General features: G+C 58.4%; 3 protein-coding genes across 16 annotated transcripts; 1 reads left to right on the forward strand and 2 right to left on the reverse strand.

The window, feature by feature from the left end:
- Positions 1 to 1,669: 1,669 nt before the first annotated feature.
- ELMO3 (engulfment and cell motility 3) lies at positions 1,670 to 6,620 on the reverse strand. 3 transcript variants are annotated; one of them, XM_055298544.2, is made up of 20 exons: positions 6,243 to 6,620; positions 6,054 to 6,094; positions 5,891 to 5,963; positions 5,646 to 5,696; positions 5,286 to 5,455; positions 5,097 to 5,196; positions 4,847 to 4,998; positions 4,687 to 4,765; positions 4,222 to 4,272; positions 4,015 to 4,137; positions 3,784 to 3,915; positions 3,579 to 3,680; positions 3,374 to 3,482; positions 3,125 to 3,261; positions 2,868 to 3,031; positions 2,654 to 2,766; positions 2,446 to 2,550; positions 2,270 to 2,352; positions 2,096 to 2,182; positions 1,670 to 2,009 (listed from the first exon to the last, which is right to left on the reverse strand). In XM_055298544.2, the coding sequence occupies exons 1-20, from the start codon at positions 6,477 to 6,479 to the stop codon at positions 1,797 to 1,799; spliced, it is 2,322 nt and encodes a 773-aa protein (XP_055154519.1). In that variant the 5' UTR covers positions 6,480 to 6,620; the 3' UTR covers positions 1,670 to 1,796. The 3 variants fall into 3 exon arrangements, with proteins under 3 accessions (XP_055154519.1, XP_063467812.1, XP_063467811.1); XM_063611742.1 differs by having other exon boundaries at positions 6,195 to 6,620; XM_063611741.1 differs by having other exon boundaries at positions 2,270 to 2,550; positions 4,015 to 4,272.
- A 106-nt stretch (positions 6,621 to 6,726) lies between these two features.
- Positions 6,727 to 13,502, reverse strand: E2F4 (E2F transcription factor 4). 6 transcript variants are annotated; one of them, XM_055298581.2, is made up of 10 exons: positions 13,265 to 13,502; positions 12,756 to 12,865; positions 12,456 to 12,617; positions 12,111 to 12,154; positions 11,176 to 11,237; positions 10,652 to 10,946; positions 9,629 to 9,847; positions 7,988 to 8,035; positions 7,723 to 7,767; positions 6,727 to 7,626 (listed from the first exon to the last, which is right to left on the reverse strand). In XM_055298581.2, exons 1-10 carry the CDS (start codon positions 13,397 to 13,399, stop codon positions 7,511 to 7,513), a joined length of 1,236 nt encoding a protein of 411 aa, XP_055154556.1. In that variant the 5' UTR covers positions 13,400 to 13,502; the 3' UTR covers positions 6,727 to 7,510. The 6 variants fall into 6 exon arrangements, with proteins under 6 accessions (XP_055154556.1, XP_055154560.1, XP_063467848.1 ...); XM_055298585.2 differs by having other exon boundaries at positions 9,629 to 9,778; positions 13,265 to 13,468; XM_063611778.1 differs by having other exon boundaries at positions 6,727 to 7,767; positions 9,629 to 9,778; positions 13,265 to 13,468.
- Positions 13,503 to 15,428: 1,926 nt separating this feature from the next.
- EXOC3L1 (exocyst complex component 3 like 1) lies at positions 15,429 to 21,308 on the forward strand. Of its 7 annotated transcripts, XM_055298551.2 has the most exons (14): positions 15,429 to 15,657; positions 15,944 to 15,996; positions 16,424 to 16,584; positions 16,665 to 16,884; positions 17,770 to 18,382; positions 18,469 to 18,586; positions 18,723 to 18,848; positions 18,950 to 19,050; positions 19,260 to 19,370; positions 20,133 to 20,262; positions 20,365 to 20,487; positions 20,566 to 20,721; positions 20,812 to 20,936; positions 21,018 to 21,308. In XM_055298551.2, the coding sequence occupies exons 1-14, from the start codon at positions 15,641 to 15,643 to the stop codon at positions 21,226 to 21,228; spliced, it is 2,265 nt and encodes a 754-aa protein (XP_055154526.1). In that variant the 5' UTR covers positions 15,429 to 15,640; the 3' UTR covers positions 21,229 to 21,308. The 7 variants fall into 7 exon arrangements, with proteins under 7 accessions (XP_055154526.1, XP_063467819.1, XP_063467818.1 ...); XM_063611749.1 differs by having other exon boundaries at positions 20,563 to 20,721; positions 20,812 to 21,308; XM_055298545.2 differs by having other exon boundaries at positions 15,431 to 15,657; positions 20,563 to 20,936.
- The last annotated feature ends 106 nt before the right edge of the window (positions 21,309 to 21,414 follow it).

A 21,414-nucleotide genomic window follows, 5' to 3' on the forward strand; every position in this document is an offset into this window, starting at 1 on the left:
TACAAAAATTACAAAATTAGCCAGGCGTGGTGGCACATGCCTGTAATCCCAGCTACTCAGGAGGCTAAGGTAGGAGAATCGCTTGAACCCAGGAGGCAGAGGGTATGCTGAGCCGAGATGGTGCCATTGCACTCCAGCCTGGGCAACAAGAACAAAACTTCACCTCAAAAAACAAAACAAAACACAGTATTGGAGCCAGGTGCAGTGGCTCATGCGTATAATCCCAGCACTTTGGGAGGCCAAGGCGAGTGGATCATTTGAGGTCAGGAGTTAGAGACCAGCCTGACTAACATGGTGAAACCCTGTCTCTACTAAATACAAAAAATTTAGCCAGGCGTGGTGGCGCATGCCTGTAATCCCAGCTACTTGGGAGGCTGAGGCAGGAGAATCGCTTGAACCTGGGAGGCAGAGGTTGCGGTGAGCCAAGATCACACCATTGCACTCCAGCCTGGGCAATAAGAGTGAAACTCTATCTCAAAAAAAAAAAAAAAAAAAAAAAGAGAGAGAGAAAGAAGAAAAAGAAAAAGAAAAAAAAGATATTGGAGGTGGCACTGGGGAGAGAAGAGGTGAATGGCAGGGAGAAGTCTGAGGGGCGGTGGCTTCAGCCTATCCTGTGAGCTCCACAGACTGATAGGCTCTTCTTTCCTCAAGGGCTTGGGGTCTGTGATCACAGCCTCTGCCCCTGTGACCAAACCTCCATCTGGGCCCAGTACTCCTCGCTGCTTCTGCCCCCAGGGGCTCTGGCCTGTCTATGGCCTCCACCCTACCCATGGTTCTGAGTTAGGTTTTTAATTTGTTTTTTGAGATGGAGTCTCATTCTGTCGCTCAGGCTGGAGTGCAGTGGTGCAATCTCAGCTCAGTGCAACCTCCGCCTCCCGGGTTCAAGCGATTCTCCTGCCTCAGCCTCCCAAGTAGCTGGGATTACAGGTGTGTGCCACCACACCCAGCTAATTTTTGTATTTTTAGTAGAGACGGGGTTTCACCATATTGCCCAGGCTGGTCTTGAACTCCTGACCTCAGGTGATCGGACTGCCTCAGCCTCCCACAGTGCTGGGATTACAGGCATCAGCCAAGCCCGGCCCTGAGTTAGGTTTTAATCAGAATCCGGGGCTTCCTGCACAGAAGTGGCTCTTGCTGGAATCAGCCCACATCATCCTACCAACATGGGGATCTTGACCTTGCCTTTCTGCCTCTCTCTCTTCATCCCTCTCACCAGAGGCCTCCAAGTCCTACAAAGGACAGCAGGCAGGGCCATGCAAGCTTGAGGACTGAGGTCAGACTGTCAGAAGCCTTCTGGAGATGGCTCCCAGACTACGCCCCTGTTAACACTGTCCAGGAAGGCATCCATTTGAGGCAGTGCCTCCTACCCTGCCATTTCTCCTGCAGCAGGCCGGCAGCTCAGCCTCTCCCATGGCAGGTACCCCCAGACCACAGGCCAACCCTCCCCGCAGGCCCAGCATGGAGGGAGGCTGAGGACTCATCTTAGAGAAAGGCAGCAGTCCCAGCCTCTCCCCACCCCCTTCAGAACACCAGCCCCTCAACCGTAGCTGTCAAAATTTGTGGCCTGGCCTGATGCCCTATCTTATTCACCAGCTAAGTTTGAAGGCAGAAGGGGAAGACTGTCACTGTCACAGGCTCAGCCCGCAAGGTTCAGAGCTGGGTCAACATATCCCAAGAGCCAAGCAGACTTTATTTCTGCAGCAATCTCTGCTGGTCAGGGTGTCTGCACTCCTCTACCCACTGCCCTTCATGGCTGCTGCAGTGGCCACAGCTGTGGCCCGTGGCCAGCCACACTATCAAGGTTCAGCGATGCTGCAGTCATAGCAGAAGTTGAAGTTGGTGGGGGGTGGGGGCACAGGGGGTGGCCGCGCGGGGATGGGCACATTCTCCAGCTCCAGCAGACGCAGCTTGGTCTCCATGGTCAGCAGCTGCTCCAGGTCCAGCCGTGTCTGCTCGCTGCCCATGGGACTGCCCAGCAAGGCACTGAGCCCGTCTGTCCACAGGTAGAACTGGGGGTGGCACAGAGCCGTGAGGGTCTGCCTATCTGCCTGCCCTGCCCTGCCCACCTGCTGACCTCAGCCTGGCGGACACTCACCTCCCGCTTGGAGGGGGCAATGAAGTTGAGGTATGCTTCCTCCTCCCCACGGTCATAGCTGATGGAAAAGGCCAACTCATAGAGGTCCTGGGGAAGCAAGGGAGCGGAGACACTGAGCAGGGGACAGGGCAGGCGGGGGCGGGCAGGAAGGAGCCCCCGGCCCACCGTACCCACCTTGTTCTGCTTCCCGGAGCCCTTCTCCCGGACATGGGGGCAGTCCTTGCCTGTCAGGAGTGCCCTCATGTCGGCCACAGGGACTGCAGGAAGAAGGCTGGGCTGAGCACTGCAGCCCTGGCAGCACCGGGGCCCAGGGCGGTCTGGGGTCTGGCCCCCGCCCCTGCCCGCCTTACGTTGCTCGGGCAGACTCTCCAGGGTAGGTGGGCTGGCGCCCTCCTCCATGTCTCCGTACTGCAGCAGCTTGTGGTTGGGGGACAGGCAGCAGAACCACAGCTTATCTGTGTGGAGAAAGGGAAGAGGGCCGGAGTGCTGAGAGGTCCTGACGCCAAGTCAGCCGCCCTCTGCCTGCCCTCTGCCCCCCGCCCATGCCCACTCAGAGACCCTGGCGCCGCCGGCTGCTGATCTTGCGGAAGAGCGTCCCCTCACAGAGGCGGAGCAAGCGCTGCTGGCGGATCAGGCCCATGAGCTCTGGCTTCAGCTTCTCCCGCAGCTCCCTGATAGAGGGGTGTCACTGAGCACATCTGACCTGGGGAGTAGCCCAGGGGGCACCAGGGAAGGTGGGGCTAGGACTGAGGATCCATCCCCCAAAACTCACAGTATAGGGGGAGCCAGTGTGCCCTCCTGGTGCAGCCGTTCAGTCTGCCGCAGCCGCAGCACCTCCCCATAAGTGAGTGCATTCACCTTTGTTCGGAAGAGCTCCAGGGAGGTGGGCTTCAGGGCCAGAGTGCGGGCCAGCTGCTCCCGCACCACCTGCATGACCTGGGGCCGCCCAAGCTCAGCTCAGGGCCTAAGCTCTGTACCCAGATCAGCCCCCTGCCCTGGCCCAGGCCTCCCAGCTCCCACCCCAACCACCTTGTCGAAGTCCTCCTGTGTAGCCCGCATCTCCTTCCAGGTCTTATTCAACAGCTGGATGCCCACACAGAAGAGCTCATGGAAGCTCTGGTCTTGGCCAAAGAACATGGGCGAGAAGTCCTGGGCTGTCTCAGAGCCTGGAGTGGGGGGGCAGGAGGGGCTCAGGGAGAAAGTGCATGCAGCCCCTGGCCCTCTCTGCCCTTCCGCCCCCTGCTCTTGGCCACGCTGTGCCCAGTCCAGGCCACTCACAGGGCTCCCCAACGCGGAGCAGCTCACACAGCAGCACCGTTAGCTGGATGCTGCCCCGGGCAAAGGGGCACTCGTGCTTGTCCTCGCGGCTGCTGTTCTCCAACACAAACTGGGGGGGCAGAGAATGGGGCAAGGAGTCACAGCTAAGCCCATAGGGACCCTGCCTGGGGGATGCTGCCACCCCCCACCCTACCCTGTCACCGACCCGGCTATACGCGCTGGGCGCGTTTCTGGAGAAGTACAACATGTTGTCCAGGGCCAGCAGACCGGGGGGCACGCGCTCCAGGTCCTGTGCTGGGTTGTTGTTCTGGGGGAAGTGGGCACAGGCAGTTCAAGAAGGGCCACGGCCCCCTGGAACAACAGCCCTGGGCTGAGGCAGGGGTGGGGAGTTGGGTAGGGGGAATACTCACAGAGAAGCCCAGTTTGCGGAACTCTCGGGCACAGAGGGAACGGCGACGGTCAGCACTCAGCCCGGCACCCGAGGACTCCCCCTCCACCTCGAAGGCGGCCTGGCGCAGGACCTGCAGCTGCTCCCGCTGCTCCTGGGGTCAGTGTTGGGTGGCAGGGGAGGGGATCAAGATTATAGATTTAAGGCCAAGCTCCAAGCCACCCCCTGCCTTGTCCTCACCAAAGACACACACCTGGCTGTAGGGGTCCAGGGGCATCCGCATGCGCGGCTCCAGCAGCCCCAGCGTGAGGGCCTGCAGTACGTACAGGTGGTGAGCCATCTCGTCGCCCATTGGTGCTGCACTGTGGATGATGTTCTGCAGGACAGCCAGTCCCTGGTGTGAGCGAGGGCTCACGGGGAGGGAGGGCCGGAGAGGTCCCCCTGGCCCACCACTTCCTACCTTATAGATGAACTGGCGAAGGTTCCTCTGCCAAAGATAGTCAAGCATGTGCTGAGGGGGTAGAAAGAAAGGGGGCTTAGGCCGGGCGCAGTGGCTCACGCCTGTAATCCCAGCACTTTGGGAGGCCGAGGCAGGCGGATCATGAGGTCAGGAGATGGAGACCATCCTGGCTAACATAGTGAAACCCTGTCTCTACTAAAAGAAAAAAAAAAAAAAAAATCAGTTGGGCATGGTGGTGCGTGCCTGTAGTCCCAGCTACTCAGGAGGCTGAGGCAGGAGAATGGTGTGAACCTGGGAGGCAGAGCTTGCAGTGAGCCAAGATCGCTTCACTGCACTCCAGCCTGGGCGATAGAGCAAGACTCCATCTCAAAAAAAAAAAAAAAAAAGAAAAAAGAAAGGGGGCTTACAGGATTTCGCTTCAGGGCGGTGGGTGCTGCCTCCATCTAGCCACCGATCGACACTCACCTTGCGTTCCATAGGGCTGGCCCCCTGCAGCAAGGCTGTCAGCAGGGCCATGGCCTTGGTTTGCAGCTGCTGGTTCATCCTATGGCAAGAAAAGGGCTCAGTGGAACATTCAGGCTCCAGCCCTGCTCCCCACATCTGGACCCCAGCCCCAGAGGCTTACACCTGTAGGTGCACCAGCAGCCTATCCAGGGGCACCTCGCTCTTGACCAGCTGGCCCAGGGCTGGGCTGCTCAAGGTCACACTCTCCAGCAGCCCAAGGGCCAGGGGTGGCACGGAGGCATCCATGAGGTTCATGTTCACGTAGCACACCACCTGTAAGGGGTGGGGGTGTCACCACCTCACCCTCATGGAAGGCCAGGTCTACCACTGCTCCACTGCCCCCACCCGCTGCCCTAGGAAAGCTCACCCACCTTCCTCACAAAGGGGATGTTCAGTGTCTCCCAGGACACCACGCCGTGCTCCATGAGCTCCGAGAAGGCCCTCAGGCTGAGGGCCAGCACCTCTCCTAGGCTGGAGGGGGCACATCTGGGGCTGAGCAGGACCAGACCAGGACCAGAAAGCCCCACCATCTCCCCCAGCCCACACATCCCTGTGCTCACTCGTCCCCATCCTCAATGATGGTGCCTAGTCTCTGGAGCCCATTACGGCTGATGACCTCCCTGGCAAAGGTCATGTCCGAGGCCAGCGGAACGAGGCGCCTCAGGGCGTCCCGGCGCCCTTCACGACTGTCACTCTGCAGCCCACCCAAGAGCTGCTCAGCCTCAAGGTCCTGGCAGGAGCGGAGCAGGAGCAGAGGTGAAGACGCTGGGCATGGTAAGGGTGGGACCTGGAAGTGTGCGGCCCCGGGCGTCAACTAGGTGGCGCAAGGCACGGCTGGGGCGGGGGCCTCCGGGGCAGGGGGCCTCCGGACCTGGGGCAAAGGGGCAGGGATGGGGAAGGCGGGACGGGAGGGGCATTACTGGGGCCGTGCTGAGGCACAGGATGCTGCCATTCTTGATCTCCGCGCGGTTCTGGAGAAGACAGCAGAAAAGGCAGCGAGGTCAGGGAGGGCTCCGAGGACTGATCAACTGGGGTGTCAGTGAGAGCAGCTGGGGGTCAGTAAAAGATCGCGCTCCGGTAGTGGGATGAAGAGCCACAGTTATCGGGGCCAGGTGGGTTAGAGGGGTCGGAAGGCGGAGCGTGGAGCTGGGGCGAGGGGACTCACATTCTCGGTGATGTATCTCCTGTGCCCATCCGCAAACTGCAGGGCGTAGCGCTCAGAGTGCGTCAGGCTCCACCTGCGGGGCACGAGGCTCAGCGAGGCCGGCAGGGGGCGCCGCCCCTCCTGCCCTCCCGCCCTCCGCAGGCCCTGGCCCGGCAGCACTCACGCGTCGCACACCTCCTTCAGCACAGCGGCCAGGGGCTTCGCCTGCAAGTGGAGTGGTCATTCTCGCGGCCTGGGCAGGGAGGGATGGGGAGGAGCCTGGGGGGAGGGGTGGGGCGGGCTGCCCCGAGGGCCAGGGGGCTACTGGGAGGTGGGGCGGCGGGGCAGATGGAGGCGGGACCAGCCGGGTGACCTGGTCCAGCTGGATGAGCTGCGGGATGGCGTCACGCATCTGGATGGCAATCTTCACCACGTTCCGCGGAGGCGCCATGGTCCAGCCGGGACGTGGGCGCCTGCACTTTCCGGAGACGATGCACCTACGGCCAAGGGCGCACCTGGCCTGGGGCCCCTGGGGACGAAGAGGTCTTCCCTTTCCGAGACCTGACCTCGGTGTCCCGCACTCGCTGCCCAGACTGCGGCTCCTGGCCATGCAACGCGGCCTTCCCAAGGGAGCCGAGGTTAGTTCCGGGTTGCAGTCTGGGTGTAGGAAGGTAGGACAGCTCCGCCTGCCCCACCCCGCCGAGTTGGCCCCGCCTCGCACCAAGGTGCAGCAGGTGGGGGCGGGGAGGGCAGGCTGCCGGAGGCCGCCCCACCCCCAGTTCCAGCAAGGTGACCCACCCAATCACACTGCCAATCCAGCAGTCCCAAGGAGGGTCCCGAAAGAACCACATCAGAGCTAGCCTTAGGCATGGTTTTTATTCACTTGAACACTGTACAAATATTACAATTTCCTTTTGCTGCAAAAAGTATAAAAATAATCTTTATATAGGAATCCATTCGTTACTGTAAATCTTTCTAAATCTCTGCAAATGGCTCTAAATGAGGGTAAATGAAAAAGCGGAAATGAAGAGAGGGTTATGGGGCAGCAGGAGGTGGGGCCAATCCTCAGGGCTGGACCACCCAGACTCCTCCCCAGAAACCTCTGTTCCTTCTTGGTAGCCGCCCCCACCACCTGCAGGTTCTAGGGCTAAAGGCCCAGCAGAAGTGGGCACGTGAGAGGGCCAGGAGGAGCTGGAGGGTCAGGGGGTGGGGGACAGCAAAGGAAGCTAGGGGTGGTGCTGGCACGTGCCCAGTTCCACCCCACCCTTCCCTCCTAGGGGAAGGAGCTGGCAGGAGCAAGACACTGAGGCTGGACAAGCTGCCCTATGGGGGGCAATGGCAGCTCCTCGGTTCTGTGCCACTGGGTGGCAGCCGAGCCTGGGCTGGCGAAGGCCGCAGAAAGGGAGAAGCAAACACTTTGGCTCGACGGTGATGGGGGCTGAGTCCCGTTCCCCTGCTCTGCGAACACAGAAGTGCCAGCACAGGAGCGGGAGCTGTGGCCAGAACTGTGCAGTGAGGGAAGGCCGGAGAAGCCAGGTGTCTGTGGCTCTCAAGCTGTGTAGGGTCGGGTGGGGGAGGTCCCCAAGCAACCCCCAGGTCAGACAGTCTGGGTCCCAGCCACACAGGGCATGTCCCTGTCAGTCAGAGGTTAAGAACAGGCACATCAAAGAGGTCACAGACACCTTCACTCTCGTCCAGGTTGTAGATATAATCATGGTCGCCGGGGGGTGGAGAAAGACGGAGCAGCGGGGCAAACACTGCAGAGAGCACTAGTCTCAGGCCCTGGGCCAGGGCTCCCCTAGCAGCAGCCCAACCCCTGCCCACACCCACTCCCACCTTCCAGGGCCACCCACCTTCTGAGGACATCAACTCCTCCAGCAGCTCCGAGCTCATGCACTCTGGGAATGGAGGGAGCTCAGTTACTAACATTCCAGCTCCCACCTCTCCACCCACCAAAGCCCAGGAAAGGGAACCCCACCTGCCCATCAGGAACTTCACCCTTTGCCCCAGTTACCATAAGCGCCACCACAAGGTCCTCAGAAGGGCAAGAAAACAGCCATAGGACCCAATGAGCTGTGTCCCTTACCCCTAGCCCCAGGGAGGAATGCAGCAGCCTACCTCGTGTGGGATCAAAGATTTCTGACAGCTCTTTGGGGAGTTCCAAAACTGAAAAACAAGAAAGCCATGCTCAGGGCACAGAGGTCCAGCCTGGCCCCGCTACAGCCCCCTGGCTTCCTCGGATCCTATACCACCCACCCTGAGGTTCCACACAGCTAAGGAGATGTAGGCCCTGCCTAGGCCAAGCTGGCACTGTCTGTTGGCCTCACTTGCTAAACCTGAATTCCTCAGTGCTGAACCCAGGATACCAAAGGCTCACTGCAGTGATTGGTACAGCTTTTCTAACTTGGAAAGGCCACAGAAGCCTCTTTCTGGGCTCAGCATGCACCCCCTGTCTGATAGAAGGTACCCCATCAGTCCCACCCTTGCGGAGCACCTGCTCTGTGCAAGACTCAGAGACCAGACCCTGGGTCAGGTCACCAGGAAGAGGTGGTGGCGCTAGAGGGTGATGACTCCACTACAAACCTCTGGCCAGGAGGACACAGGGGAAGCAGAAGAAAATGCAACCAGAGAGGACTATGAGGGATTTCACTTCACATGCCAGGCTCAGGAGTTCAGATCTTATCTGGTGGCCCTCAAGGAGCCATTAAAGGTACTTTTGCAAACAGAGAAATGCCACATTTTTCTGTCAGGCCTGCATTTCAGAAAGATTAGTCTGTCAGTCAGGGTAAAGAGAAAGATGCTGAAGAATCCAGGACAGAGGTGGCCAGGGGTCATCCTGAGTGCTGAGGATACCAGAGGATAGGAGAGGACGTCTGAGATAGACCTTGCTTAGCTGGCATGGGGTGGGCAGCAGAAGGAGGAGGGATAGGGAACTGGAACTAGAGTGAGAGCCAAGGGTCAGGCCTGGATAACTAGGGCTGACAGCTGGGTGCGCAGAGGTGGAAAGCAAGCTTCGGGAGGAAACTAAGTTCAGTCGAGGGCACGCAGGAATAAAGTGTCCGTTGAATATACATAGGACGGCAGGTGGACACCGAAGTGTGCAGATCGGGAAAAGATCTAGGCCAGGCGGAGGCTGGGGATTCGTTCACCCACAGCTGCAGCCCTCTCCAGGAGTGGAATGGGACACAGCTCTCAAAAACAACAATGTTTAAGGACACGCCAGGGAAGAATTCAAGAAGCCAGTGAGATAGGAGAGCCAAGAGCTGGCATCATGATGCCAAAGGAGGAAAAAATATTGACATGGACCAAGAGAGCACCAGCAAAACACGCTGGAGGCTGCTGGGCTTGGCAGGCCTTCGGCAGCTTCTCAAGAGTAACACTGCTATAACACTGGGGCTGGGGGGGTGACTGCTGCAACCTGAAAGGTGACTAGGAGACTAATGGAGATTACTTTTTCAGGGAGTCCAGACAGAAAGGAGACAGAGAAGATGAGAGAGACTGATACAGAGAAGTGTCACTTAGTGAGGCGGTGCTCCAAGTGGTGGCAGGAAAGGGCTTGAGAGAGGGCAGGGAGTTCTGTGTTAACCTAGGATGGGGTGCTAGAGGGGGCACCAGCACTGACCCAGAGGTGCTAGCAGAGAGCTCTCGTGTCCAGCAGGGTTGACAGGAGAGCTGGGTTCCATCCCCAATTCTGTTTCTGACCTAGGACTGGACTGAGGCTAGACTCTCTCTCTCTGCCCCTAGGGGGCAGGTACTCACCACCTGTGGGGTCTGCCTTGATGGGCTCAAAGGAGGTAGAAGGGTTGGGTCCGGATGAACTGCTGCTGTTACTGCTGTTACTGCTGCTGCTGCTGCTGCTGCTGCTGCTGTCCAGCAGGGCAGAAGACTGCAGTGGCCGGGTGTCCAGTGCTGTTGGGCCCAGTGGGAGTGAACTGAGCTCACCACTGTCCTTGCTATCAGTTCCAGGGCTGCCACTCACTACAATGATAGCCCCCGAACCCAGTCACACAAGGTCAGGAAGAGGTCGCTGAAACTGGCTGTGCTGGAAGCCCGACACAGGAGGACCACAAGCCTGGTTCCCAGACCCAAGAAGAATTAGGCATTGCCAGTCATCCCAGAGGTAGTAACCTGAAATTAGTCACTACAGGAGACAGGGACACAAGACCTACAGGAGACTCGTGGTCAACATGTCTGCTGTGGCCATACTTCAAGATGGGCTACCAGGGCAATTGAGACACCAGTGGATGTGGATCTGGGGGAGAAAACTGCCACCAGCAATGGCTCTTCCCACAGTCAGAGGTTCCCTGTTAAAAAGGGCCCATTCAGGCAGGCATGGTGGTTCAAGCCTGTAATCCCAGCACTACGGGAGGCCGAGGAAGGCGGATCATTTGAGGTCAGGAGTTCGAAACCAGCCTGGCCAACATGGTGAAACCCCGTCTCTACTAGAAGTACAAGAATTAGCTGCGCATGGTGGGCGCCTGTAATCCCAGCTACTCGGGAGGCTAAGGCAGGAAAATTTCTTGAGCTTGGGAGGCGGAGGTTGCAGCGAGCCAAGACTGCGCCATTGTACACTCCAGCCTGGGGGACACAGTGAGACTCCGTCTCAAAAAACAAAAACAAAAACAAAAAAGGCTCATTCATTACCATATCAAGGGAAGGCTAGGTGGTCAGGAAAAGGACAATCCCCAACCTGAAGAGTCTCTTCCAACTCTGAGCGTGGTGTTCCACAACACAGAGATACTGCCTCTTGGGCCTCTGTCACAAGCTCCCATGGTGCCTCACCTGTGATCTCAGCTGCTGGGCCAGCCATTCCCTGGACTTCTGCACTGCCAGGGACAGCAGTGGGAGTGAGCTGAGGACTATTTGGACGTGGGGCTTCCTGGGACTGGGCTAGGGCAGGCTTGGGCAGAGGTGGAGGTGTAGAAACAGCGGGTGGGCTCTGGAGCAGATCTTCAGGTGGTGGCACAGGCACAGCCACAGGGGGTGAGCTCCATGCCTCCTTGTTCACCAGCAGAACCTCAATGGGACCACTCACACTCTTCAGGTGAATCTGGTACTTCTTCTGCCCATTGAGACCCTAGAGATGGGTGGTAAGGGATGGGAGATGGGTAGAATAGGAAGCAGGCTTGGCTCCTGCCCGACTCTGGGTCAGGACCACAGTGTCCTCTCCCACCCAGGATGCCCACCCTCCTAGATTATAACCCCAAACTCCAGGCCTCCCCCTACTTGCCCCACCCAGGACTTATCAGGCTCCACAGCCAGCATCCGCCCTCAGCTGACCCCGCCTGCCTGGGCTAAGCACCCACCTCTGGGATGGGCACCTCCAGGCTGGTGCCTGATGGGGCCCGGATGGCCAAGAGGGTATCTCCTAGAATGACATGGAGAATGGGTCAGAGCCCATGGGCTCAATCTGAGCTGGGAACAGAGGTGCCTGCCTTTTGGAGCAAGGCAGGAGATCATGGTCCCTGAGGAACTAGACAGTGGGCCTCACCCATCCCCCACAGTGGCCGGGCAGAGCTAAACCTCTTCTCTTCCTGAGAGGCCAGAGTCAGTAACCAGGAAATCTGGGTTCAAGTATGTGGAGTGAAAGATCACTGGCCTCATTCCTCTACCAATGGCTGATCCCTAGGTGAAGGTGTTCTAGCCAAGGCCAACATCCCTTTCCCATGACCAGTCAGGGGGATACAAGATGGAGAAGAAACACATCGGCGGGGCGCAGTGGCTCACACCTATAATCCCAGCACTTTAGGGGGTTGAGGCGGGAAGACAGCTTGAGCTCAGGAGTTCAAGACCAGCCTGGGCAACATAGCAAGACCCCGTCTCTTTAAAAAAAAAAAAAAAAAAAAAAAGAACATATCCTGTATTCACAATGCAACTAAACTAACAAGTTGGAAGTGGGCACCCCCATGCCCTGCATGTAAGAGCCTGCACACAAGCAAATACACACATATCCTCTCTCCCTCTTGTGACTCTATCATACCCAAGAAGCCAAATTCAGGAAATAGTACAGATGGAAACAGACCCAGGGACCCACTCCAGAATTCCTGTACCCTTTTGGTATAGCAGACCTCCACAGGGTCCCAGTGACACTCAGACAGAAGACTTACCCTGTCTGGTTCCTCTCTGAGCAGGCCCCAGAAACCCTCTTAAGAGACAGAACTCTCCTGAGACACTGAACCCAGTGCTCAGCTCTTTGGCTGAGGCCAGCCCACCCCCTCACCCCTACCCAGGCTCTGCTCACCAGCAAAGCATCTGCAGATGTCCTCATGAGTGACGTAGGCCAAAGTGTGAGGGTTAAGGAGAATGGCTGATGCCCTATGGTGACAGATGGCAGACTACAGAAAAGACCCAATTCTTTAGCCAAGGTCTGACACACAGGCCCTCAGAGAAAGTTCTAGGGACTCAGGTCCACCGGGGGAGGGATCACAGGCTAAGAGTGGAAGGGCAGGGGCTCTGAGGAGGGAGTCTGAGGCTGGGCCATGGCCAGGGACTACAAGACAAGCTCCCAAGAGGAACAGGGCCCAGGGCAAGTTGAACCAGAGGGCCCCTTGCCCACTCCCCCCAGCAGGGACCGCCAGGAGGATATCAGCTGTTTTGCACGTCCTCTGTGACGTTCCGGATGCTCTGCTGCACCCACACCTTGTGCTGGTCTAGTTCTTGCTCCCGCTGCTGCAGCTCCTCGATCTCTGCCTTGAGCTCAATCAGCTTGTCGGCAATCTCCCGGGTATTGCAGCCAGGCCCCACACCCCTGAGCCCAGGGAGTGGGGCTGAGAGGGACTGCTGAGAACTCTGGGTTCCATGGCCCCTGCCTTCTTCGGCACCCTCCACCCCACGCCCGACACTTCTGGGTGGGACACTCTACTACCTTCCCACTATCCCCACTCACTTCCACTGGATGCTGTTCTTGGACTTTTTCTCGATTAGCCCGATACCTTCCAAAACATTGGTAATGTCGTAAATCCGCCGCTTCTGGCGTACAGCTAGGGTGTCAGCTGCCTGGCAGAGAGAGTGGAGAATGCTCAGCCCCGCTCTCGGGTGTACCCCCAGCCACCCTGAGACGTGGTCTGGGAAGGGAGTAACCTGGATTCCAACCCTGTAGGGCCTCCCAGGCGCTACTGCAGCTCAGGACCACAGTTCTGTCCCATAGGCAGCTCTTCTCCTCGCCAGCCAGGAAGGGCCACGAGGACGAACACCTGCAGCCCCGAGCCTGGCCCATAGCTGTAGCTCAACGGCCTCGGCCGAATGAATGAAACATCCCCCGGCTTCTCTCCTGTGAGAAAGCACACGATGGCGGCCGGCTCTCGGAGGACCCAGCTGGGCCGCCCCCGGGGTTCCCGCTACCGGCCCAGGCCTGGTCCACCACCCTCCCTTGTCGCCCCTTAGCCCGGGCCGCACCAGCTTGAGGTCAAGCACGCCGTCCTTGGCCTCCTGCAGAAGCGACACGAACTTGGTGGTGAGTAGTCCCAGGCTCTTTTCGTGCCGGCTTGGAGTGCCCGGGGGCGGCGGCGCCTGTGGCCCGGCCTCCGCCATCACGCCCGCCCGCCGCCTCCCCTCAGCCAGGCCAGGCCAGGCCGGCGCCGCCGCCACTTCCGCTTCCGTTCCTGGCCGCCCGGCAGCCGGAGCCAGCTTACTGCTTCCGCTTCCGCCCCGTGCGTCTTCCAGGGAACGTGGCGCTGTTGCTGTCTGTGGGTGCAGCCGCAAAACTTCAGGGACCAGTAGCAAATGTCCAGCCTCCGAATAAGACGAAAACTACCTGGGTAGACCGGGAGTTGGGATGAAGTTGGGGAGGAATGAGAAGGGCGTTAGTGGGCCGCCCTGGCAGTAGAGAAGGGCACGCCATCGGAACTTTCCTTGCCATCTGCCCCAACATCACTAACTCTGCCCAATCCCCATCTTGGGAGAGGAGACCACACTACCTGACTAATCCAATCTGTTCCCTCAAACCCGTTCCTTTTCAATTTTTTTCTCTTTATTTATTCTTTTATATATTTCAAACTCATTTTACTGCCACATCAAACCTGTTCCTAAAGGCTGCCCTACTGTCTTGGGGTCACTCCATCTATTCCTATCCCTCACTTCCTGCCAAAGAGCAAGCACTAACTATATCTACCTTGTCCACCTCGTTCCATCCATGGTCCTAGCCTCATCTTTCGCTCATCTTGTCCTCACACTACAGTGCTCAGAGACTATGGGGTTATGAACACTTCAGCCAATGCAAACGTGTTTAACTATGTGTAAATATCAATAAAGCACTCAGAGTCATTCCTGGCATGTAGGAATGTTTGATAGGGTCATTTTGTTACTTTTAACATTGTTACTATTTATTATTGTTTCTTTTAGGTCAGGTTCTCTGGGACATGGGACTCGAGACAGGGTTTTGCAGCAAGTTTGTGGGGGATCCACACTTTTTTTTTGAGACAGGGTCTCACTCTGTTGCCCAGGCCGGAGTGCAGTGGCAAGATCAATGCCGTCTCAGCTTCCTGGGCCCAAGCGATTCTCCCACCTCAGCCTCCCAAGTAGCTGGGACCACAGGCATGCACCACCATGCCCGGCTCATTTATTTTTAGTTTTTTAGAGATGAGGGTCTCACTATATTGCCCAGGCTAGTCTCGAACTCGTGGGCTCAAGCAATCCTCCCACCTCAGCCTCCCACAATGCTGGGATGACAGGTGTGAGCCATTGCATCTGGTCAGGATCCACACCTTTAAGGGAGTAAGACAAGCAGAACTGGGCAGATGTAATTATATTATAGGCCTCAGCCTATCCCACTAGGATCTCTGAAATTGGGGTGGCACTTCTGAAGAGTTCATGTTCACACGATGGTACCATGCTTTTGCACCCCAATATTGCCTGAGAGACTCAGTGGTGTGATCTCAGTAGCCTACACTCCTGGCAGCTGGAGAACGAGCGCTTCTGTCCTGAAGGGTGGATTTGGGTGGTGGACTGAACATCCACTAAATTATTATCACCTTATAGTCCCTTCCCTGGCTCCCTATAACTCTCAAGATAAACACAGCTGCCCATCTGCGGTGACTCACGCCTGTAATCCCAACACTTTGGGAGGCTGAGGCAGGCAGATCGCCTGAGCCCAGAAGGCTGCAGTGAGCTATGATGGTGCCACTGTACTCCAGCCTTGGTGACAGATCGAGACCCTGTCTAAAAAAAGATAAACACAGCTTTCATGACCCTCTCCTTCCACCCCCCCCACCACACCCCTCTTCACAACAGCCTGCCACCTCTCACTCCTCCGCAGAGGTACACATCCTCCTCAGAGGCCGGCCAATACAGTTTTCATCCTGTGCTGTTGATGTTGTCTTCATCCATATCTGCACACTCTGCCCACCACCCCAGGTTGAGGCCAAGTCTAGCAAATCCCTGTCTCCTCTCCTGAGCACTAAGAGGTTCTGGGTAGGCTGGTCAAGACTGGTTGAGTACACGTACACCCCGCCACCACCACCCCCGCCCCTCAGGGAAGTGTCGCCCAGCCGTCCCCACCCTCCGTGCAGACACTCTTTCCTGTTGGGAATAAAATGCCAGCAACTCAGCTTCCTTCCTTTCTGTCGATGGCCTTGGGGAGGGAGGAGCCTTGGTGGGACGAAGGGGCTTCTGGGCTGGGGAATGGGAGAGAGACTTCCTTGGGGAGCGGAATTCAGCTGCACGCTGGAGTCAGCTGGAGTCGCCCAGGCCCTGTGAGCAAATGGCAGGCGTGCCCAGCTGCACTGGGGAGAAGGCTGTTCTCAAGGCCAAGGTCATTTGTGGAGGGAGAACTGGATGCCTGATCAAATCTGGTAAGTTCTGTACCAAACTGTCCTGTGCAGCTCAGAGCAGGACCAGGGTCCAGTGGAGACCTGTGCCCACCCTGTCTCGCTTGACATCTGCAGGGGCACAACTGGGAAACGTAGCAGGCAAAGCCTCCCAGGTGCCCTCCGCATCACACCCCCTCCCTCTCACTTCCTGAGGGGGCCAGGAAGAACCTCCTTCCTCCTCTCAGAAGGGCTTAGACAGAGGCAGCAGCTCACAGGGCATCTACTCTGCCTGCTTGCCCCGGGCCCACCTCAGCTCTGGCTCCTCCAGGCCTGCAATGGACTCAGCAGCCAAGGATGAGATGCAGCTGGCGTTGTCCCCTGGTATGAACCATTTGGGTGGACTGGGGGAGGAATGATGGCAACAAAGATGGGACTGGCTGGGCTCAGTGGCTCATGCCTGTAATTCCAACACTTTGGGAGGTCGAGATGGGCAGATGACCTGAGGTCAGGAGCTCCAAACCAACCTGGCCAACATAGTGAAACCCCGTCTCTACTAAAAATACAAAAACTAGCTGGGCGTGATGGCACGCGCCTGTGATCCCAGCTCCTCGGGAGGCTGAGGCAGGAGAATTGCTTGAACCCGGGAGGCAGAGGTTACAGGGACCCGAAATTGCACCACTGCACTCCAGCCTGGGCAACAGAGCGAGACTCCATCTCAATAAATAAATAAATAAATAAGAAAGCTGGGACTGGGGGCGTTGGGCCCTCCCTCCCTGACTACATGGCTGCCCAGGTTATTCCTGCCCAGGGCCTGAGTGGCCGGAGCAGGAGCGGGCAGAGCAGCTGGCCCGGGGTGCAGCGCTCAAGTGGGCCTCAGGCGTCTTCTACCGGCCGGAGCAGCTGGCCAGGCTAGGCCAGTACCGCATCCGCGAGGTGCAGCGTACCTGCTCCCTGGAAGCACGCCTCAAGGTGGGCATGGGGCAGGGGGTGCGGGTGCTGGGACTGTGCTGCAGGGCTGACCCAGCCTCACTGGCTCCATCTTTCCACAGTCAGTGGTGCAGTCATACCTGGAAGGCGTGCAGACTGGTGTGTGGCAGCTGGCCCGGGCCACTGAGGTGGTGCAGGGAACCCGGGAGGCCCTGAGCCAGGCCCGGGGGGTGCTCCAGGGCATGTCCCAGGCCTTACAGACTCTAGAGCCCCTGCGGGAGCGGGTTGCCCAGCACAAGCAACTGCAGGCCCTGTCTCACTTGCTGCCTCGGCTGCGGGCAGGTGAGCGTGCAGGGGACCCTGGGCCTCAGCCTCCAATAGTCAGCCCACAAACACCCATCCCTAATCAAGGGGCTGGGGCACTAGATGGGGAACTGCATAGAGGAGCACACCAGGGACCTCCCAGACAGTACCCTGGGCTTCCCATGGCCTGTGAGGCAGGGTGCAAATCAGCTCATCCTGGGATTCCCACATGTGGGATGCTTGAGTCAGGAGGGACACCCAGTCACGTGACTCTGGCCACCTGGTTATCAGTATACTGAAACTCTTCCCTAACAGAGTGGCTGAGCGAGTACTGGCAGGACCCCCTGATTTCCTCTGCCTTCCCTCCAGGATCCTCAGCTTCCTCATATTCCATGAGCTCATGGGTTGACCTCTGACTCACCAGGTCTCTAGGACATTGCCAAGATCTTCTTAGATTGGCCAGTACTCTACTGGTTATTTTATTTATTTATTTATTTATGGTTTTTTGTTTTGTTTTTGAGACAGAGTCTCACTCTGTCGCCCAGGCTGGAGTGCAGTGGTGTGATCTCGGCTCACTGCAACCTCCACATCACAGGTTCAAGCAATCCTCCTGCCTCAGCCTCCCGAGTAGCTGGGATTACAGGCATGTGCCACCATGACTGGCTAATTTTCATATTTTTAGTAGAGATGGGCTTTCACCATGTTGGCCAGCCTGGTCTCAAACTCCTGACTTCAAGTGATTCACCCACCTTGGCCTCCCAAAGTGCTGGGATTACAGGCATGAGCCACTGTGCCCAGCTTACTCTACTGGTTGTTAAATATTTTATACATCACCCCAGCCCTGGGCCTCAGTATCCCCTGCTGTGCACATTGAGGCGGTGGGAAGGCTGAGACCCAGGGCTGTCTCCTTTTCACTCTCGTTAGTGCCAGCTGCAGTGGCCCACACACAGACTCTGATTGATGGCCAACAATTCTTGGAGGCATATGTGAGCCTTCGAGAGCTGGAGCAGCTGCGAGAGGATACGTGGGCACCCCTGGGGGGCCTGGAGTTGCCAGTCTTCCAGGGGCTGGACCTTCTGTTCGAGGCACTGGGCCAGGCTGTGGAAGCAGCTGCAGGGACCGCAGGGAAGCTGGCACGGGAGGACCCAGCCCTGCTGGTGGCTGCTGTGCGTGTGGCGGAGGTGGAGACTGGACGAACAACCCCCCTGGGCCAGGTCCCCCGGGACTGGCGTCAGCGCTGTCTGAGGGCACTACAGGAGGGCCTGGAGCGGGCCCACTTTGGGTCACCTCTGCTGCCTGCACCAGGGGCCCTACCAGGGTGGCTGGAGGCTCTGCGAGTGGCCCTGCCAGTCGAGTTGGTCACAGCTGAGGCACTAGTAGCGCCTTGCTGCCCGCCACACTACAACGTGGTCCAGCTATGGGCCCACACGCTGCATAGTGGTTTGCGCCGCAGCCTGCAGAACCTCCTTGCAGGGCCTGAGCTAGAAGCTGCGGATGCCTTCGCCTTGCTGCACTGGGCACTGCATGTGTACCTGGGGTCAGTGCCTTTGGGGCAGCGGGCCATGGGGGATCAGAGGCTGGGGGCCTGGTGGCTTGGTGTGACACCAGGCCACCCATCTCCAGGCAGGAAATGATGGGGAGCCTGGAGTTGGGGCCTGAGGCTGATGTGTCCCAGCTGGAGCCCCTTCTGACCTTGGAGAACATTGAGCAGCTGGAGGCAACATTTGTGGCCAACATCCAGGTGAGTAGTTGGGGCACAGATCCAGAGAAGTCCTACTTATCTGCTGTGGGCCTTTATCTGCAGAGTGGAACGTCTACCCATCTCCTGCAGGGTCAGATCCTTGCTATATTCCTTTGCCCCTGGCCCCTCCCCCCAGGCAAGTATGTCTCAGTGGCTGCAGAATGTGCTGGATGGGGAGGTAGCTGAGTGGGGCCGGGAGCAGGGGCCCAACACAGACCCGTCTGGCTCCTATTACTCACCAATGCCAGCCATCGTGCTGCAGGTAGGTGGGAAGTGGCCAGACAGGCAGGCAGCCTCCATGGGGCAGTGGGGAGGAGAGGAAGGAGGGAGGCTTTGCCGATGGCTGCTCATTTCTGCCTGCAGATCCTGGAAGAGAACATTCGTGTGGCCAGCCTGGTCAGTGAGTCACTGCAACAGCGAGTGCACGGCATGGCACTGTCAGAACTGGGCATATTCTTGAGGAGGTCTGCTGAGGCACTGACCCATTCCTGATCCCTATCCCTGCTCCCCAGGCAGCCCAAAGGGGCGCTGAGTGAATAAGACATGTCACAGGGAAAGGGCTCTTTCAAACAAGGACTTGGGTATCTTGGAGGTGGGACAGGAGTACCAGGGACTGGGGCTGTGGGGGTTCCAGCATAGCAGCAAGTCCAGGAGCCACCTCTGCCCATTGCAGCTTCAGTGATGCTCTGATCCGATTCTCCCGAGACCACTTAAGGGGGAAATCAATGGCCCCACATTACGTGCCCTACCTACTGGCCGCCCTCAACCACAAGTCAGCACTCAGGTACCAGAAGGCCCCCAGGGAACCCCGCCTTCACTAACCCCCTATTGAGTACCTATTATGTATGGGCTCAGCCCACACTAGGACACTAGAGACTTTGGACTCACATCGCCCTGGGGTTCCAATTCTAGTTCTGCTAATTACTAGTTGTGTGACCTTGGATGAGTTACCTAATCTCTCTGAATCTGACTTTTCTCATTAGTATTATGTGGGTACTAATGGAATGTTCTGAGAATCACATGAGATAAGATGTAAAGTGCCCACCACAGTGCCTGGCTCATGGTGTCAATTGTTCATTCGTCCAGCAAATATTTCAAGGCCCTACTCTGTGCCAGTAATGTCTGGGGTTACAGTTCTGTGTACACATACACACACACACACACACACACACACACACACTCCCTTCCTCTTGGGTGGTATGTTCTTTTTGGTGGGGGCAAGGAAAACAAGTGATGATTTTTTACTCCCTCCTCACTGGGATAGTTCCCTTCCTTTACGAATGAGGAAACAGAAACCGAAAGAATGTTTTGCTCAAGGTCGCACCGCGAATTTGAGGCAGGTCCCGCTGGGCTGTGTCCTTTGTGGCTCGCCGAGCGCCCGCCTCCCAGCCCTGGTCCATGCCTGGGACCAGAAGTGCAGGGAGCCGCTGTTCTCGCTCCCTCCCGTCAAACACTTGCCCCACAAGGTGGCGCCGGAGGGGCTGGGCCACCGAGGGCCATGCGGGCCTTGGCCTTGGTCCTGAAGCCGCAGTTTTGCTCGGTCCAGCTCCTCAGGGTCTGTCCTACAGCTGGACGGAGCGGCTTCAGGGGCCTTGGCTCCAGTGGAAGCTGCGCTGGACGAGTTGCAGAGGAGGATCTACCGCCTGGTGTTCGAGGCGCTGCAGGCGGAGCTCCAGGTGAGGCCTCCTTCAGGTCAGGATGGGAGCAGATGGAGAGGTGGCGTTACAGCTACGTATGGGGGTCTCCAAGGCAATGCCAGGTCTGGATCATTTCCCCAGCCCCTGTTCGCGGATCTGCCCTCGCGCCAATGGCTGTCGAGCCCTGAGCTGCTGGAAAGTGTGTGTGAACGGACAGGGCGCTTCTGCCGGGACTTCTGGCGCGTGCGGAACCCCACAGTTCAGGTGCGTTGGGGGAAAAGGCTGGGGAAGGGGCGGCGCGGGTGAGAGGCGACCTGCACCCGCCTGAGTGCCTCCCAGCAGCTGCTGCTGGCTGAGGCCGAGCGCGCCGTGGTGCTCCAGTACCTGAGCGCGCTGATGCAAGGCCGCCTGGTGTGCCGCGGAGCCGACGAGAGGACACAGGCGGCCGAGCGCCTGCGGCACGATGCTGCCCAGCTTCAGCAGCTTTTCCTCAGTTTGGTGAGAGCTTCTTGGGTGGGCAGACGGGCGTGTCTCAGTGGTTGGGTGGGAGACGAGGGCTGCCGCGAGACCCTACCCCGACGTGCTCAGGGCCTGGAGGAGAAAGCGCACTGCGCGCCGGTGCTGCTCGCCCTGAGAGAGCTGCTAAACCTCCGCGACCCCGCGCTGCTGGGCCTGGAGGTGGCTGGCCTGCGGCAACAATTTCCCGACGTGAGGTGCGGACTGGGGGCCAAAAGGGAGGAGAAGCCGGAGGGCGGGAAGGACGGGGCTGACACGCCTCCTTGGTGCCCCTGCAGCGAGGACCACGTCTCCGCCCTCTTGGGCCTGCGCGGGGACTTGTCCCGGGAGCAGCACCTGGCCGCGCTCAGCTCCCTGCAGGCTGCGCTGCCGCCCTCGCCCCGCGCAAGCAGCCGCGTCCTCTTCAGCCTCGTGCCCGCGCCCGCGCCCGCGGCGGCCTCCTGCCTGCCCTCGGGGTCCTGCGCCCGAGCCCTGCTGCTCGCAGAATAAACCACGGCTCCCGGACGCCTGAGTCTGTGTGTGTTGGGGAAGATGAGATGGAATAAAAGTGCCCACGAGGGTTGAGGGAATTCTTGCAGAGTGACACGCTTAAAGTATCCTGGCTCCAGTCCGGGTACACGGGCTGCGCCCCGCCTATGCAGGCATCTACCCTCTGTGCGGACTGCGTTCCCGAGG

The sequence above is a fragment of the Symphalangus syndactylus genome, chromosome 11, assembly GCF_028878055.3.
Source record: "Symphalangus syndactylus isolate Jambi chromosome 11, NHGRI_mSymSyn1-v2.1_pri, whole genome shotgun sequence".
NCBI classification, from domain to species: Eukaryota; Metazoa; Chordata; class Mammalia; order Primates; family Hylobatidae; genus Symphalangus; species Symphalangus syndactylus.

Excerpts from the sequence above, each read along its gene's own strand:
- ELMO3 (XM_063611741.1), bottom strand. The coding sequence starts at position 6,479 with ATGGCCAGGAGCCGCAGTCTGGGCAGCGAGTGCGGGACACCGAGGTCA. Across the intron at positions 5,456-5,645 it reads TGTGCCTCAGCACGGCCCCA|GACCTTGAGGCTGAGCAGCT; the intron begins GTAATGCCCCTC and ends CGCTCCTGCCAG. Across the intron at positions 2,183-2,269 it reads GCTCCGGGAAGCAGAACAAG|GACCTCTATGAGTTGGCCTT; the intron begins GTGGGTACGGTG and ends TTGCTTCCCCAG.
- E2F4 (XM_063611775.1), bottom strand. The coding sequence starts at position 13,399 with ATGGCGGAGGCCGGGCCACAGGCGCCGCCGCCCCCGGGCACTCCAAGC. Across the intron at positions 11,238-12,110 it reads CATCTGCAGATGCTTTGCTG|GAGATACCCTCTTGGCCATC; the intron begins GTGAGCAGAGCC and ends ATGTCATTCTAG. Across the intron at positions 8,036-9,628 it reads CAAGGCAGACCCCACAGGTG|TTTTGGAACTCCCCAAAGAG; the intron begins GTGAGTACCTGC and ends CTTGTTTTTCAG.
- EXOC3L1 (XM_063611745.1), top strand. Across the intron at positions 18,383-18,468 it reads GCACTGCATGTGTACCTGGG|GCAGGAAATGATGGGGAGCC; the intron begins GTCAGTGCCTTT and ends ACCCATCTCCAG. Across the intron at positions 20,263-20,364 it reads CGCTGCAGGCGGAGCTCCAG|CCCCTGTTCGCGGATCTGCC; the intron begins GTGAGGCCTCCT and ends TCATTTCCCCAG.